This window comes from Pristiophorus japonicus, chromosome 22, assembly GCF_044704955.1.
Source record: "Pristiophorus japonicus isolate sPriJap1 chromosome 22, sPriJap1.hap1, whole genome shotgun sequence".
In the NCBI taxonomy this organism is placed as follows: domain Eukaryota; kingdom Metazoa; phylum Chordata; class Chondrichthyes; family Pristiophoridae; genus Pristiophorus; species Pristiophorus japonicus.
Genome location: NC_091998.1, coordinates 60,255,032 through 60,273,865, shown reverse-complemented (window position 1 = coordinate 60,273,865; position 18,834 = coordinate 60,255,032). Strand labels below are relative to the sequence as shown.

Sequence of the window (18,834 nt, the reverse complement as noted above, 5' to 3'; positions counted from 1 at the left end):
ACAGAGAAAGTATGAGAAAAGATTAGCATGTAACATGAAGGGTAACCCTAAAGTTTTTTATAGGAATGTAGGACAGCTAATTCAAAGAACCGACTCAGGCATATTGAACCGATAGGCCTAAGTCTGTGCTGTAATATTCTCTGATTCTCCGATTCTGAGATCCAGTTGCAATTCGGTGACTCATTTCCATTTCAGACTCTTACAGGTCATTGGCCACTCAAGTGAAGGCGTTGGATGCAACTTGGGCTCATTGCATATATTATTGTGCAAGGTCCTTCTCATTGGTGTATTTTACCAAACTGCAATTCACGGTTTATATCTTTCAAAATCTATTGGTTGTTTGGAAGGAACCACTTGTTTCTGTTTAAATTTGTGTCAAAGAATTAACTCCCAGTTCAATCGGGGTGTCAGAATTTGCTGGCGGGAGAGCTCGGTATCTGCGAACAGCTTTCGGTTCATGTTCAGATCCCATCGCTGTAACTGGCTCCCGGGATGATGCTGCGGTCCTTCCTGATCCTTTTTCTACCGCAGCTTCTGAACTGTGAGTTATTGATCATTGACAGTATTCGGTTATCTGTAGATACGCATATTATTATTAAAACATGTACCTCGTTGATACAATTATTGGTATTTACTGTGAACACATTGAGGTTTTGTGGAAAGTAAAAGCTGTTTGGTTTAACAGTGTCATGCAGAGTTTTTAGGAGGTTTCAGGACTGGTTCCTCCATCGCATTCCGCCTGCGGCTCTTGTACAGAGCAGACTGGACTTGAAAATCTTACGGGATTTTTTTTTAATGAGTCGGTTAGAAGTCGAACGCCTTCACTGATAGAATATAGAGTATCGGAGCGTGCGGTCAATTTATAGAATACTGGTATATTTTATTCAAATTTCTCATTCACTGGGATCGTATGAAGTTAACATTGAAATTGTGTATTTAATTTATAGAAGTTTAATGTAATACATATTTCGGGTTGTTTGATTCATTTTAAGTTTCATAGAGTTCAAATAGGCAATTAATTCGCCATTTTTCTTGGTGTCAGTGAACGCGTTCAAACACTTTTACATATTTTACGATGAGAATTGTATCAATCTTACATTTCGAACACAAATACCGAGACAGTTTTGTGTCATTGTGTCCCCTGCTTCTCTTGTACAGACAGAGCTGGTTTGAGTTGAAATTCTAACCGGATTATTTAAACCGAGATTGCTGGAAATAGAGCGCTGTCGCTTTTAGAATAGAGTTTGTCGGAGTCTGGGATGTAAGTTAACTCACTCAGTGTAGAACACCAGTCAATGCTGCACCTACAGTTCATTGAATCCACATACAAATTTCTGTCACAGATATTTCTCAGTAGAAGTGCTGCCTAACCACCGTGTGATACAATGAACTGAACTACTTCATACAGTACATTGAGCATTAGAATGTTGGATAAGGTTAATCAATATTGCCTAATAAAATATTCACCAGTGGTGGAATCAATATTGTTTCAATTAGCATTCATCATTTGTAAAATTATTATTAAATCGACTCTCCACATAATGATGTTAATAAAATGTCCGAGAACTTTGGCGAATTTGCTGTTGGTGTGTTGTTTAGTTCGTGAATATCTTCAAAATTATGAGCATTTGATATCAAATTAAGTTTTCTATTTCATACCTTTATTGAGGCATGCAATTATTAAGCTTGCTCAATCTCCTTCCGCTTGCCCCATACTTTTTACACAATGGCATGTAGTATATAATGTGATATCGAGACTTGTTTCTCAATCTCCTTCCACTTGCTGCGTTTTTCGGTCGGTGACTGCTTTCCGTTTCTTTCTGTGTCTGTGGATTCAGTCGGCGGCAGGTGCAGCCTTGACTGGTGTTCTAGACTCAGTGAGTTAACTTACACCCAAGACTGCGATACACTCTGTTCTAACAGTGAACGCGCTTTATTTTTCTCGGATCTATTGAAATAATTGGATTTGAATTTCAACCCCAGTCTGCAATATCTGAACAAGAAGCGCAGGGGACAAAATAAATCAAAAGTGCCGCGGTATTTGTGTCCGAGTTAGGGATAAACATAGAAAATGAAAGACAAGCAGGCACATTGCAAATTGAAGAAGCGCATGAATGTATTTTGAAGAGTTTGTTCTTGGTCGGAAGTCTTGGCTTCCAAGCCGCCTTTTCATAATTTTTAGATGAAGCTTCCTCCTTTATATCCTTGGTGTGTCCTCTTTCTCCCGCTATTCATTGTCCCCGAGCAGCCTTAATTCATCTAAGTTTCTGGGTGACTCTTCCTGATTACTCGTGTTATTATTGAGACAGTTTTCTATACCTGTTTGTCCCTGAGCAACTTCAGTTACAGGTCACTCTTTGTTCCTAAACCTTTTGGAACTTGCTATGTGAGCGTTGTTTTTTTAGTTCGTGATTAACTTCAAAATTATGACCACTTTATATCAAATTAATTTTCTAATTGACACATATATATATATCTTCATGATCATCATAGGCAGTCCCTCGGAATCGAGGAAGACTTGTTCCACTCTTAAAAAGAGTCCTTAGGTGGCTGAACAGTCCAATACGAGAGTCACAGTGCCTGTCACAGGTATAAACACCGTGCCATATAATAATGAAATTTTCTCTGTCTCCTTAGACATGCCCCATATATTGATATAGAGTCAGGTAGAATTTATTGAGGCATTGGGACTTGTTTTTTTAATTCTTTCCACACGCTCAGACATGTTATACAATGTCATAAGATATCGGGACGTATTTCTCCGTCTCCTTTCAACTGCTCGATAGTTTTTGCTGAGGTTTTCGGTCGATGGCTCCGTTCAATTTCTCACTGTTTGTTTGGTTATATTTATTAATCTCGATCAATAACTGATGCTGTTTTACTGACATGCGCAGGTTCTCGCACTGTTATCAGACACATTATTTGTTTAATGAAAGATATTTCCGCGAATCTTTTTATTTTACCAAACTGATTGGATACTAAAATCCTGTTTTGTGGATAATTTAAAGAACATTTTCTGCAATTCATTGAACACAAAAAACAGGAGATATATATTAATCCTTAACACATTTTCACAAACGGCATGCTGATCATAATCAAGTTACAGCAAACCGGCTTATTTTATTCAAATGTCTGTACACGAAGCGCAGGGGCAAAATAAATCAAAACTGCCGCGGTATTTGTGTCTGAGTTCGGTTTCAACATAGAAAATGAAAGGCAATCATACTAACTGAATATTGAACTGGATAACGTCATTTGTAGGAGTTGCTTTTAATACTTATTTTGGTTTGTTTTATTTTAAATTCATCAACTTCTTATAGGCTTTCAAATCTCCATTTCTATCGTTAATAGCAAACCCGCTCGAATATTTTACATTGGATTAACACTTATTTTAAATTCCCAGTTGAGATTTCTGTCAAACTTAGATTTAAAGCCGAAACCGAAAACAAATATCGCGGCAGATTTCTTTATTTTTGTCTTTTGCGGCTCTTGTACAGACAGAGCAGGCTGGAGTTGATGGAATTATTTAATGGAATTATTTACACTGAGACTGTTGGAAATAAAGCGTTGTTACTGTTGGAATATCGTGTATCGGAGCTTGGGTGTAAGTGAAAAGACTGAGTGCAGAACACCCGCCAAATTCGCACCGACTGCCGACTGAACCCACACAGACATTTCTGTCAGAGATATTTCTCATTAGAATTGATTTCTGGCCCCTGTGTAGAAGTAAAATAAAGTTTGTACAACATTGATGTGCTGGACAATGTCTACAAATATTTTATAATAAAACACTGATCAGAGTTAGACCCAATATTGTTTCAATTAGCAATAATTATTAATGCAATTATTTTGAAATACACGCTCAAAAATTATGTTACTGAAATTTCCTAAATCTGGCAGAATCTGCCGTGTGAGTATTGTTGTTTAGTTAGTGATGATGTTTAAAATAATGAATTTTAATATTAAATTAATATTTCTATTATTTTAAGATGGAGTTAGATTTTTGAACGATAAGGGAGTTATGGAAATGGAATGGAGGACAAGAGCAGATCAGCCATGGTCTTATTGAATGGTGGAGTAGGCTTGAGGCGCCAGATGGCCTACACCTGCTCTAAATTCTTATGTTCTTATGTAGGATAAAGGGTCGGCCATTTGGAACTGAGATGAGGAGGAATTTCTTCACTTAGAGGGTTGTGAATCCTTGAAATTCTCCACACAAAGGATTGTGGATGTTGAGTCCTTGAATGTATTCAAGGCTGAGAGCGATAGATTTTTGGACTCTAGAGGAATCAAGGGCTATGAGGATGAGGCGGAAAAGTGGAGTTGAGATCGAAGATCAGCCATGATCTAATTGAATGGCAGAGCAGGTTCGTGGGGCCATACGGCCTACTCCCGCTCCTAATTCTTATTTCATGTAGATATAAGTAGAGTTTATTGTAATAATTACCTTTTCGCATTCACCTTCCACATTCCATACATTTTACACAATGGCATGTATGGTTAATGAGATTTCGGAGCATGTTTCTCTAGCTCCTTTCATTTAGTCGTTGTTTTTTGCTGAGAATGTCGTTCGATGACTCTGCTTATTTTCCGCTGTGTGTTTCTTTATATTTATTAATCCCTGTCAGTAACAAAACTGGTTCACTTACTTGGAAATATACCAGCTTGGTTACTTTATGTATCGAGGGAAATATATTTACGTGAATGATCGTCTTGTATTAATAAAACTGATTGGATGCTAAAATCCAATTTATGTAGATAATTTAATGGGCATTTTCTGCAAATCGTAGAACTGAGAAAAAAAAAACATGAACGGTGCATTACTCCCTGAAACATTTTCATCAATCGTGCGCTTTTTCAATGTCAATTTACAGGAAAATGGTATATGTTATTCAAATTTCTCATCTATTGCGATTTATGAAGTGAATACTGAAATGGATTTTGCCATTTACAGAATTCTCTTTTAATACATAATTTGGGTAGTTTGTTTGACTTTATATTTATGTCGATAATTTAATGGGCATTTTCTGCAAATCATAGAACTGAGAAAAAAGTATATTCCATCAACTTCAAATGGGAAATTATTTCTCAAATTCTGTCAGCGACAGTGAACGTGTTTGTATTATTTTCAACTTATTAACACTTACTTAAAATTCCCAGTTGAGAATTGTGTCAAACTGAAATGGATTCACTGAGTGCAGAACACCAGACAAAGCTGCATCCACTGCCGACTGATCCCGCACAATATTACTGTGACCGATATTTCTCAGATCTTGTGCTCTCTGACCGAAGTGTGATACAGAGAAATGAAGTAAAATATTTAAATAATTGATTCAAGTTTAGACTGTTGGAGAAATACTCTAAAAACATTCAGTTATAGACTAATTAGAGGTGAAACCAATATTGTTTCAACTGAATTAATTATTACTATAATTATTGATAATTACACTCTCCAAAAATGATGTTACTGGAAGTTCCAAAAGCTCTGGTGGATTTGCGTGGTGCGTGTTGTTGTTTAGTAAGTGAAGTTCTTCAAAATTATTGATTTTTAACTGAAATTAATGTCATACATTAAATGAACAGTATCATTTAGAGGTTACTACATAAGATAAAAGCTCGCGGAGTTGGGGGTAAGATACTAGCATTGATAGAGGATTGGTTAACTAACAATAAACAGAGAGTCAGAATAAATGGGTAATGATCCGGTTGGCGAACAGTGAAACAGTGATTAATGGGGTGCCGCAGGGATCGGTGCTGGGTCCTCAACTATTTACAATCTGATTTGAACAAGGGACCGAGTGTAATGTAGCCAAGTTTGCTGATGGTACAAAGATAGGCGGCAAAGCAAATTGTTAGGAGGAGACACAAAATATGCAAGGGGATATAGACAGGCTAATTAGTGGGAAACAATTTGGCACATGGAGTATAATGTGGCAACATGTGAGGTTATCCACTTTGGCAGAAACAATAGAAAAGCAAATTATAATTTAAATGGAGAAGAATTGCAAAACGCTTGTGCATGGAACAGGAAAAGTTACAGCAGGTACAGCAATTCATCAGGAAGGCAAATGGAATATTGGACTGTATTGCAAGGGGGATAGAGTATAAAAGCAGAGAAGTCCTGCTACACCTGTACAGGATATTGGTGAGGTCACACCTGGAGTACTAGTACAGTTTTTGCCTCCGCATTTGAAGAAGGATATACTGGCAATGGAGGCTGTTCAGAGAAGGTTCGCTAGGTTCATTCCAGAGATGAGCGAATTGACTTATGAGAATAGGATGCATAAGTTAGGACTATACACATTTGAGTTCAGAAGAATGAGATGTGATCTTATTGAAACCTATAAGATAATGAGGCAGCTTGACAATATGGATGCAGAGAGGGTATTTCCACTCATAGGGGAAAATAAAACTAAAGGACATAGAATAAGGGGCCACTTATTTAAAACTGAGATAAGAAGAAATTTATTCTTCCAGAGGGTTGTGAATCTATGGAATTATCTGCCCCAGAAAGCTGTGGAGGCTGGGTCATTCAATATATTTAAGGCAGAGATAGACAGATTTTAGAGTTATAAGGGAGTAAAGAGTTAAGGGAATGGGACATGTAAGTGGAGCTGAGTCCATGATCAGATCAGCCATGATCTTATTGAATGGTGGAACAGGCTCGAGGTGCCAAATGGCCGACTCCTGCTCCTATTTCTTATTTTTTTTAAGTAATGATGAACGTTTCAAAATCTCGTTCCACATTCTCCATGTTTTATATTATTCATGTAGCATTTAATGAGATATGCGGATTTGTTTCTCTAACCTCTTTCAAATGCTCAATAGATTTTTTGCTGAATTTGTTGGTGGATGACTCCATTCACTTTCTCAATGTTTCCACTTTGTGCTTGGTTATAGTCATTAATTTATATCAATAAAAATCTGGTTCTCACATATTCATCAAATACATTATTCGTTGAATGAGATATATTTCACAGTTATTTATTTTATTTTATGTTATAAAACTAATTGGATACTAAAATGTTGTTTTTATAGTTAATTTAAAGAACATTTTCTGTAAAGTGTAGAACGGAGAAAAAATATTTAATTATCACAAACCGCACGCTGATCACAATCAATTTACAGAAAACGGGTATATTTTATTCAAATTGGTCATTCTTTGGGATCGTATGAAGTCAATATTCAAATTGTTTATTTAAGTTCTAACATTTTACATTTCGTTTATATTTTGAATTCTTTGTTTGATTTTAAATTCAATCAACTTCAAATAGGGAACCACATCTGATTAAAACTTTGATTTTCAAAGGAGGTTTGTGTTACATTTAGATTTAAAGCCTAAATCGAACACAAATACTGCGCCAGTTTGTTTTATTTTGCTCCCTGCGGCTGTCGTACAGACGAGGCAGACAGGAGCTGATATTCCAGTCGGTGTTTTAAACCGAGCCTATTGGAAGTAGAGCGCGGTCACGGTTAGAATAGAAGGTCTCGGAGCTCGGCATTTAATTTCCCTCACTGAGTGTAGAACACCAGTCAAAGCTGCACACACTGCCGACTGATCCCACACATAGATTTATTTTCTCAATAGTTCTCAGTAGAAGTGCTGTCTGACCCCCATGTGAGACAATGAATGGAATTAAAATATTTTAAATAGTGTGTTCAGCGTTACAGTGTTGCAAAGGATTAAAAATATTGTACATTTAAATATTAGCTAGAACTTGAACGTCTATTGCTTCAATTATTAATATCACTCTTATCAAGTACACTCTCCAAAAAGTGATGCTATTGAAACATCCTCAATCTCTCGCGGATTTGCTGTAGGAGTATTTTGTTCAGCTACCGACGATCGTCAAAACAATGACTTTTTATATAAAATTAAGCATTCTGATTCATATATTCATAAGTAGCGTGCCATATAATAATCATGCTTCTCAGTCTTTTTCTACATGCTCCATAATTTTTATGTAGTGCGATGTATTGTTTAATGAGATATCGGGACTTGTTTCCCGATCTCCTTCCGCCCGCTCCATGCTTGGTCGCTTTGTGTAACAAATCCTGAATTGGTTTGTATATTTATCTTCGGCAGATGGCGATCAGAGTCATTTATCCTGGTCTTATAAATAGTCGGTGCGTATTTGGTATTTCTGACCGAGGTAACGTTTATTCAGGCAACTGTTAAGCGATATAGAGATACTCTTGAAATTACTGTTACCGCGTTTAACGCACAATCTGGATTGTTTGGTGTGAGCTCCCTCTGGTGTTTTAATGGAAGTTTTAACCTATAATTAATGTGTTTAAAAGTCATTTGCTTCCTAAATCGAACAGGAACTCATTTAAGTGTGAAAGCTGTTCACATCGACCTGAAATATTCATGTAAAATAATATTTCAATTCTTGATACATCTAATAATCTGTAATGATAAGAATGTCCATATATACTCTGTATTGACTGTATTTTTAAATCCCTAAATCAGCCCTGTAGTCAACTTCAAGGAACTGAAAATTTCGTGGCTTTGCATCCAATTCAGGAAGTTAAATTCGCGGCAGAGAATATCGCTAAATTCTCACATTTTAGTTCTCGTCCTTTGAGTACTGGAGGAGTTCTCAGATATGAGGAGCCGTGTAAATAAATGGGAAAAGAATACCGACTGAGAAAGGACAGGATGGCCAGTTATCCCTGATAATATGAGAAAAACTCGACAAATGCAGGACCATGCGAGTCTCGGTTGTAGATTGATTTTTAATTATTCTGGGGTCAGGGTTACACGATGGGATCTGTGGTTGGGGAAATATTGGAGTCCATTATTAAAGAAGCAGTAGCAGGACATTTGGAAAAACAATATTCGGTCAGGCAGAGTCAGCATGGATTTATGAAGGGAAGTCATGTTTGACAAATTTGCTGGAATTCTTTGTGGATGTAATGAACAGGGTGGATAAAGGGAAACCAGTGGATGTGGTATATTTGGACTTCCAGAAGGCATTTGACAAGGTGCCACGTAAAAGGTTATTGCACAAGATAAAATTCACGGGGTTGGAGGTAATATATTAGCAAGGATAGAGGATTGGCTAATGAACAGAAAACAGAGAGTCGGGATAAATGGTTCATTCTCGGGTTGGCAATCAGTAGCCAGCGGGGTGCCACAGGGACCAGTTAAGGGATCCCAACTATTTACAATCGACATTAATGAATTGGAAGAACCAAGTTTGCTGATGATACAAAGATGGAAGGAAAAGCAATTTGAGAGGAGGACGCAAAAATCTGCAAAAGGATATACACAGGCTAATTGAGTGTGCAAACATTTGGCAGATGGAGTATTAAGTTGGAAAGTGTGAGGTCACTTTGGAAGAAAAAAATAAAAGAGCAAGTTATTATTTAAATGGAGAAAGATTGCAAATTACAACGGGACCTGGGGGTACTTGTGCATAAAACATAAAAGGTTAGTTTGCAGGTACAGCAAGTGATCAGGAAGGCCAATGGCATCTTGGCCTTTATTGCAAAGGGGATGGAGTACAAAAGCAAGGAAGTCATCAGGGTCATCAGTATTCGTGAGGAATACTGTGTGCAGTTTTGGTTTCCATATTTATGAAAGGATATACTTGCTTTGCAGGCAGTTCAGAGAAAGTTTAAAAGGTTGATTCCGGAGATGAGGGGGTTGACCTATGAGGGAAGTTTGAGTAGGTTGGGCCTCTACTCATTGGAATTCAGAAGAATGAGAGGTGATCTTATCGAAACGTATAAGATTATGAGGGGGCTTGACAAGGTGGATGCAGAGTGGATGTTTCCACTGATAGGGGAGACTAGAACTAGAGGGCCTAATCTTAGAATAAGCGGCGACCTGTTTAAAACTGAGATGAGGAGAAATTTCTTCTCTCAGAAGGTTGTGGATCTGTGGAATTCGCAGCCTCAGAGAACTGTGGAAGCTGTGACGTTGAATACATTAAAGACTGTTTCTTAAACGATAAGGGAATAAGAGGTTATATGGAGCGGGCAGTGAAGTGGAGCTGCGTCCATGATCGGATCAGCCATGATCATGTTAAATGGCGGAAAGCTCGAGGGGCCATATGGCCTACTCCTGCTTCTATTTCTTATCTTCTTATGATCAGGCCGGCGTTTATTCCCCACCCTAGTTGCTCTGAGAAGATGGTTCTTATATTTAAACCACTGCAGTCCCTGTGCTGATAGTGTTCTGGGACTCCACAGTTCATTGTATTCGTGATTTTTCTTTCTAACAGTTTCATTCATTTCTTGTCCCAGTGAATTCTGATTCTCAATGTTTCATTTCAGGCGAACCTGCGGACAGTCAGGCTGACCCGGCAGGTAATCGCCGTTATATTGACATTATCTGGTATCTCTCTGCTCTAATTCATCTCATTGAATATTAAGGCTGGGTGACAACCTCAGGGCATTTTTCATCACCGATTAGCCTCAGAGGGGAAAGGAGCCTCCCGCGGTCCGTTACTAAAGATCTTTAATTGCAGTTGAGAGGCGGCTGCTGACTTTACGCGGGCCGATAATAAACGGGATCCCTGAAGGGCAGGGAGTGAAGGTCCGGCTCCACTGACACTACTGCCGGTCCCAAAGGGCGGCTCACTTTCCAACTCACCAATCAGAGCTGACATGAATATCACATGGCTATCAAGGCCCATCTCTTTTTCTATTGGCTCCGGGGGTCTTCCAATCCTGACCTGGTCTGGGCTCGCGTTATCTTCGGCGCATCCGCACTAAGCAGGACGGTCAGCTGACCTTTGCAGCCACGCCCATCTCCCGAGGTGTGAAGGCTGCAATATATTCTGCGCCAATAACCCAACCCTTCCCCGTGGGAGCCGCTTCGGTGCTGGGAACTTCCCGCCGACACCAGGTCCCCTGCTCGCTTACACCGTTAATTGGTATGTTCCTCTGCCTTTTGCCATGTTTAATGTTGACTCCGGATTTTATTCGGAGTCTGGGCACAATCTGATGTTCCCACTGATTCCTCACATGACCCCCGCCTTGCCCGTCGAATGGGGTGGCGGTCCGCGAGCTGGGAGACTGTGGGTTTAATACACTGCAACCGCTTGATGTTATTGCTGATATTTTACAGAGCCGGTGAAGCTGAGACTGGTGAATGGGGGCGGCCCGTGCGCTGGGAGACTGGAGGTTTACTACAGGAGAAAGTGGGGGACTGTGGATGATGATCTCTGGGACCTGCGGGACGCCGCTGTTGTGTGTCGGGAGCTGGGCTGCGGGACCGCGCTGTCAGCACTGGGCCGGGCTCACTTTGGGGAAGGGTCCGGACCCATTGTGACGACATATGTTAAGTGCGGCGGGACCGAGGCCGCTCTGCGGGAATGTGAGTCATATTCATGGGATCACTATTCCTGGTCACACTCCTATGATGCCGGCGTCATCTGCTCAGGTAAACATCTTTCTCAGAACTCTCATCTCCCGTCGCGTTTGATGATTTCCGGGAAAAAAATGGATATAAAGTTACCTACGACTGTCCGTCCCTGGAAAGTGAGATTTTATAATTCCTGCATTGTCCGGTTATTATTGTTATATTATTATTAGGATCACTGTTTGTCTTGTGGTAACATCAATATTATTATATGTGATACACATCCCCCACAGCGAGCAGTAATTACCTGAAACGCGGCACATTTACAATGCAGACAGAACAAGCTCCCATTGAGATTTGACCCAAAGCCGCAGTGAATGAGCGGAACCGCTGGAAATGTCACAATCTCCAGCCAACTCTCCATTCTCAACCCGGCAGCTATCGGGCATGCGCCGTGAGTCCGCCTGTGCGCCTGCGCTCACCGCTTGATGTGCGATGTGATATTTTGCACAGACTGTGAATCTGAGACTGGGGAGGGAGGTTTCTCAGCCTCGGGGAGCCTGGGCAATGGGTCCGCGGGTACTGTGGGCAGCACGGGAGGAAACTAAACAGTAAGATTCCACAGCTGCCTAAGTTTCCAATTAGTTTGCTATTTAGAAGGGTATTGAAACACCAAGGAGGACAGAATCTTAGACGAGAATAGTTAGCTGTTCGAATAAATGAACACATTCTCGTGGAACTGCTGGAAATAACGGATAATTCCCTTGCAAACCTGACCCATAGTTCTCGTGATCGCTATCTAAACAGATTAAATAGCTATTTACCAATGAGCTAATTACGTCATTTCCTGGTTGTGGGAACTTGCTGTGCGCAACATGGATGTTTTAGAAAAAAGCTCGTCTAGTCTTGTTGATGGAGGTCCAATTTACCCATGTACTACTTTAGAACAAGTCTCCCTACCAGTAAGAATAAATAAATAAATAAATGTATGTATGTACAGGACCGGAGAATCCTGGTTATTTGGTACATTTGCAGCTCCCCCTTGCAATTGCCGCATCACATTATTTCATGTCACACGATTCAGTTGAAGCTCATATTCTTAATGATCCCGTCTGTGTGAGTGAGTTAAACGCCTAACCTTCCCACAATAATTAGACTTGTTCGCTCGTTTGTGACAGAAGCATTTTGATTTAAATTAATTCAAATTTGACCATCTCCGTGCGAATTATGTTTCGGTTCCTGGATTATATTTTCAACGTTCAAATGAAAACACAAAATAGAAGGGGCTATCTAAAAAAACGTTCATAACATACACGGCGATAAGATAGAAACTGATAACATCAATACTTCCTCTAACATATTTATACAATATGATCCCAGTGTATACGATGCCTCTCACTTGAGTGTAAATAAACAGGGCAATCGGATTATTGATGAGATAACAGAATCTGTGACAACATTTTAATACAAAGCGCCTTACAATGCTATCTGTTTATTTAAATATAATTCTTAGGAAGCGCTAAGCCCAGACTGGTGAATGGAAGCAGTGCCTGTGCGGGGAGACTGGAGATTTATGGGAATGGAATCTGGAGGACAGTTTGCGGCGATCGGTCCTGGGACTTAGCGACTGCGGAAGCTGTTTGTAACGAGCTGGGCTGTGGCTCAGTGGCAGCAGCGCCGGTTGATGCTCACTTTGGAGAAGGTTCAGGGCCTGTTATTGGTCCAGCTGGCTGCGGACACCAGCGGGATGTGGGAGTTATCTGTTCAGGTACAAATTGATCTTTATGTGAACATACGGATTACAGTGCGGCCACATCTAGATAGATAGTGACGGATTAGAAACATTTACATGTTCTGCTTGATGAAGGGGCGGATTTTAAACAGGATTTAGTATTACATTTCTTCACTTTTGGGTGAAATTGGCTGGTTTGTCCAATCAGAAGTTCGAAGCTAATTTTCAATCCTGTTAGTTTGACTGGACACTGCGTACTGATAGGTCAGTAGGTCAGTTAAATGAGATTGAGAAACGAATGTTCAATTCAGTCCCACCTGCAAAGTAAAATGACTTGACCGGTGCAAAGAATAGAGCAGTTTCAGAGCATTTGCTGCCCCTACTGCTGAGCGGTCTCTCACTGCGCCTGCTATTTTTGCACCTTGCGCTGAGCGGTCTCAGTGCCTTTCAGTAAAGCTACTGTAGGCTGGACTAGTATAGTAAATCTTGTTCAATGGGCTCTAACAGTATCTCATATTTACTGGCCTTCCATTGTACGTCCTCTTGTCTGGGCTCTCACGGTATCTCTTGTTGGGGTTTTCACTGTTCTTATATCGACGAGGATTTCACTACGCCAGCTATTGACTGGGTGACAAACCTGCACATTTGATTATTTGGTTCTGGGTTTTCATGCACCAACTGTTTAGTGGGCAGTTACTCTCCAGCGGATAATTGTGTTCTCACCTCACGCTCTAATTAAAATTATAATGTTAGAAATGAACGTAAGAATAATACATGTAAGTGCCGTTGTTAACGATGTTAATGAGTAACCAATTCCTGTAATATAATCGGTCAATACTGATCTTGGCCAGGTTGGTCGATATTTTTGCACTTGGGGAATTAATTGATTCCATTATGCATCAAACTTCATGGTTTTCTACGCTACAACAATGACCTCCGTTCAATCCATTTAGTCCAGAAGCAGACTTCAGTTTATCTTTAATTAATTGTGCTCACCTTTCATTCATACATATTTCTACAACAGTCTAATTGTTTCAGGCGTCTCTGTTCTTTTCTAATTATAAAACGTCTGAACCAATGAACACTACTCCCCTACTAAAGTTCAGAGATTACAAGGTTGCCCGGCCCAGCACCTGATTTCTGTGACATGGACAGTGATCAATGCCGAGCATTTCAAGATAGTAAATTAAACAAATAAACTATTCATGTTAAAGAATGAAAATATTTGAACAGTTACACATAATCACTGTAGCATTTTCTGTTCTTAAAAAACAGCTCCCATTCTGCCAATAGATTAGGAGAAATATCTGTATCCTTAGAAAAAGCAGAAAACCAGCAAGGTTTGATCATTTCATTATTTTAAAACCATCTCACTTCCATTAAAAGGAGCAGTAGAAATGCAGCAACGTTTGACTATTTTAATATATTTAACATCCATCTCAAATTCCGCTACAAGAGCTCTGAAATCATATATTAAATAATTGTTACCCTTGTTATATCCCATGAAAGGAGCATTAAACCCAACAGAGTTTGATTATTTATTAATGTTTGATGTCTACCTCACATTCCAGTAATGGAGCAGGAATAACCTGCAGTGTTTGATTATTTTGTTCTATTTAACATTCAATGTATAACCCTGCAACGGAAAACGACACAGCTGAATTGATTTATGTTTAATTATATATGAACAGCAAGCTGGTTATAAATAAGAAATCAGAGGGTCGGGGTAAAAGACAGTTACTTATATTGACAAATGGTGGAAGAGGTGTTCCAGAAGAATCGGTGCTGGGACCACTTTTGTTCATCTTTTACATAAATGATTTGGACTTGGCGAATGAAATTACAATTTCAAAATTTGCGGATTACACACAATTATGAGTTGTAGTTCATATGGAAGAGGACTGCGACTAAATACAGCAATACATTAATAAACTTCTATAATGCGCTTGGAATTGACAAATGTAATTCAGTATAGATAATTATGAGGCAGTACATTTTAGTAGGAGGAATAAGGAGACCACATATCCCTTAGAAAATAAGTGTCGTACTGGTAATGAGGAACATTGGGATCTGGGCATAAAGATACACAGATGCATAAAAGTGGCGACGCAGGTTAATAACACCATTAAAAGACAAAACAAAGCACTGGGGTTCATTTCTGGAGGGCTGTAACTGGAAGTAGAGAAGATATGTCAAAACTGTATAGAGCTTTGGTTAGATCACACTTGGAATACGATGAACAGGTCTGGTCTCCATATTATAAAATGATAGAGGCATGAGAGAATAATAAAAGATTAAATAGAATATCAGAACTGAGAGGTTAAAGCTATCAGGAAATATTGAACATGTTGGGGCTATTTTCTCCACAAAAGGGAAGACTGCGGTTTTAATGCCCCTCCACCCCACCCCACCCCCCCCCCCCCCTTCACCACCATGCTTGAAGTGGGTGTTGCCAATCTGCACGACCTCTGATTGTCTCCACTGGGCCAGAAGCGCATCATGATTTTGGGGCTGCAAAACCAAAACTGAGTATGGCGCTGCACGATAGCAGCCTGGACCACACAAGGGGGCATGAATTGGGCAGACTGGTGAATCGGCAAAACCGCCAAGATGGTGGACCATGTCACTCGTGACCTCCCCTTTATCTTCCGTCCCGCGAGTGGAAGTCTGCACGCTTCATGACCCAGGAGGCTGGAGCTGACACCCACATGCGCCAGCATCATGGGGCGTGAGGCATATCTGCCGTCGTTTGTCAAATGTTGGTGCATGCCACATACTGGGATGACTTTATCACCTGGTGCACAATAGTCCGTGGGGCCTCTGCAATCTCCTGGGTAATTTTGTGGTAGCTGGTAACCCCACACTGACAAAGTGTTTCACGCCCCGTTAGCGTCCTGTGGAGGTGCTAATGGACATCTCCAAGAGCGGCAATTTCGAACCCAACAATCTGCAACAAAATGCATTGACATTTGGAATAATATGGGTCAATCAATGAAAGCCTACATGAACTTGTTACATAAGAACATAAGAACACAACAAATAGGAGCAGGAGTAGGCTATACAGTCGCTCGAGCCTGCTCCGCCATTCAATAAGAAACTGGCTGATCTGATCATGGACTCAGCTCCACTTCCCCGCCTGCTCCCCATAACTCCTTATCCCCTTATCAGTCTATTTCTGTCACATTTATTCAATGTCCCAGCTTCCACTGCTCTCCGAGACAGCAAATTCCACAGACTGGGAACCCTCTAAGAGAAGAAATTCCTCTTGATCTCTGTTTTAAATGGGCGGCCCCTTATTCAAAGACCATCGAATTCTCATCTCCCCCATCAGTGGAAACATCCTCTCTGCATCCACCTTGTCAAGCAACCTCATAATCATACTTTTCGAAAAGAACACCTCTCATTCTTCTGAATTCCAATGAATAGAGGCCCAACCTACTCAATCTTTCCTCATAAGTCAAAACCCTCATCTCCGGAATCAACCTAGTGAACCTTCTCTGAACTGCCTCTAATGCAAGTATATCTTTTCCTAAATATGGAAACCAAAACAGCATGCAATGTTCCAGGTGTGGCCTCACCAATACCTTATCAAGTTGTAGCAAGACTTCCCTGCCTTTATACTCCGTCCCCTTTGCAATAAAGGTCAAGACACCATTGGCCTTCCTGATCACTTGCTGTACCTGCATACTATCCTTCTGTGTTTCATGCACAAGTAGCCCCAGGTCCCGCTGTACTGCGGCACTTTGCAATCTTTCTCCATTTAAATAATAACTTGCTGTTTGATTTTTTTCTGCCAATATGCATGACCTCACACTGTATTCCTCATATAATGCTCCATCTGCCAAATTCTTGCCCACTCACTGAGCCTGTCTGAGTCCTTTTTCAGATTTTTTGCGTGATCACACATTCCTGTTCCTCCCATCTTATATGCCAGCAAACTTGGCTACGTTACACTGTGTCCCTTCTTCCAAGTCGTTAATATAGATTGTGAATAGTTGGGGTCCAAGCACTGATCCCTGCGGCACCCCACTAGTTATTGGTTGCCAACCAGAGAATGAAGCATTTATCACGATTCTCTGTTTTCTGTTTGTTAGCCAATCCTCTATCCATGCTAATGTATTAACCCCAACCACGTGAAATGTTATCTTGTGCAGAGCCTTTTATGTGGCATCTTTTCAAATGCCTTCTGCAAGTCCAAATGCACAACATCCACTCGTTCCCCTTTATCCATCCTGTTCGTTACATCCTCAAAGAACTCCAGCATATTTGTCAAACATGACTTCCCCTTCATAAATCAATGCTGACTTTGCCTGACCGAATTTTTCTAATCCAAATATCCTGCTACTGCTTCTTTAATAATGGATTCCAACATTTTCCTAACCATAGATGTTAGGCTAACTGGTCTATAGTTTCCTGCTTTTTGTCTGTCTCCTTTTTTTAAAATCGGGCCATTACATTTGCATTTATCCAATTTGCTGGGATCTCCCCAGAATCCAGGGATTTTTGGTAAATTACAACCAATGCATCCACAATCCCTGCCGCTCCTTCTCTCAAGACCCTAGGATGCAATTCATCAGGTCAGGGGATTTTTCTACCTTTAATCCAATCATCTTACTGAGTACCACCTCCTTAGTGATTGTGATTGTGTTAAGTTCTTCCCCCCTATAGCCCCTTGACTATCCGCTGTTGGAATATTGTTAGTGTCCTCTAACATAAAGCCTGATACAAAATATTGGTTCAGAGTTTCTGCCATCTCCGTGTTCCCCTTTACTAGTTCCCCGGTCTCGTCCTCTAAGGGACCAACATTTACTTTAGCCACTAATTTCCTTTTTGTATACCTATAGAAACTCTTGCTATCTGCTTTTATATTTTGTGCACGTTTACTTTCATAATCTATCTTCCCTTTCTTAATCATTTTTTTAGACGTACTTTGCTGGCTTTTTAAAAGTTCCCAGTCTTCTGTCCTCCTAGTAGTTTTGGCCACTTTGTATGCCCTTGTTTTTAATTGGATACCGTCCTTTATTTCTTTAGTTAGCCACGGATGGCTATCTTTTCTCTTACACCCTTTCCTCCTCACTGGAATATATTTTTTTGAGAGTTGTGAAATATCTCCTTAAATGTACACCACTATTCATCAACCTTCCTACACATTAATCTATTTTCCGAGTCCATTTTACCCAACTCTGCCCTTATACCTTCAGTCTCATTAATTTAAGCTGGTTAGAGATCCAACTTCCTCACCTTCCATCTGAATTTGAAATTCAATTTCAATTGATCACTCATTCCGAGAGGATCCTTTATTAGCAGATTGTTTATTAATCCTGTCTCATTACACAGGACCACATCTAAAATAGCATGCCCCCTGGTTGGTTCCATTACATACTGCTCAAGGAACCTGTCCCTTAAGCACTCTATGAACTCTTCCTCAAGGCTACCCTGACCAATTTGATTTGTGCAAATAATATGGAGCATAAAATCACCCATGATTATTGCTGTTCCCTTTTTATAAGCCCCCACTATTTCCTGGTTTATGCTCCGGCCAACAGAGTTGTTACTGTTAGGGAACTACGGCCACCAATGACTTTTTCCCCTTATTGTTCCTTATCTCCACCCAAACTGTTTCAACACCCTTATCATTTGAGCCAATATCACTTCGTAATATTGCAGTGAGTCCATCCTTTATCAATAGAGCTACCCCACCTCCTTTTCCTTTCCATCTGTCCTTCCGTATTGTCAAGTAGCCCTGAATATTTACCTTGCATCCACGTCTGTCATGGCTATCAGATCA

The 18,834-nt window shown here is 40.2% G+C and overlaps 1 protein-coding gene across 1 annotated transcript in view; it reads left to right on the top strand.

Moving 5' to 3' along the window:
• The window catches only part of LOC139234645 (scavenger receptor cysteine-rich domain-containing protein DMBT1-like), a 99,473-nt gene that overhangs the window by 63,750 nt on the left and 16,889 nt on the right, over positions 1–18,834 (top strand). The window contains exons 4-5 of the mRNA XM_070865330.1: positions 11,092–11,395; positions 12,828–13,082. Coding sequence (XP_070721431.1) covers positions 11,092–11,395; positions 12,828–13,082 — 559 coding nt within the window. The remainder of the gene's footprint in view (positions 1–11,091; positions 11,396–12,827; positions 13,083–18,834) is intronic.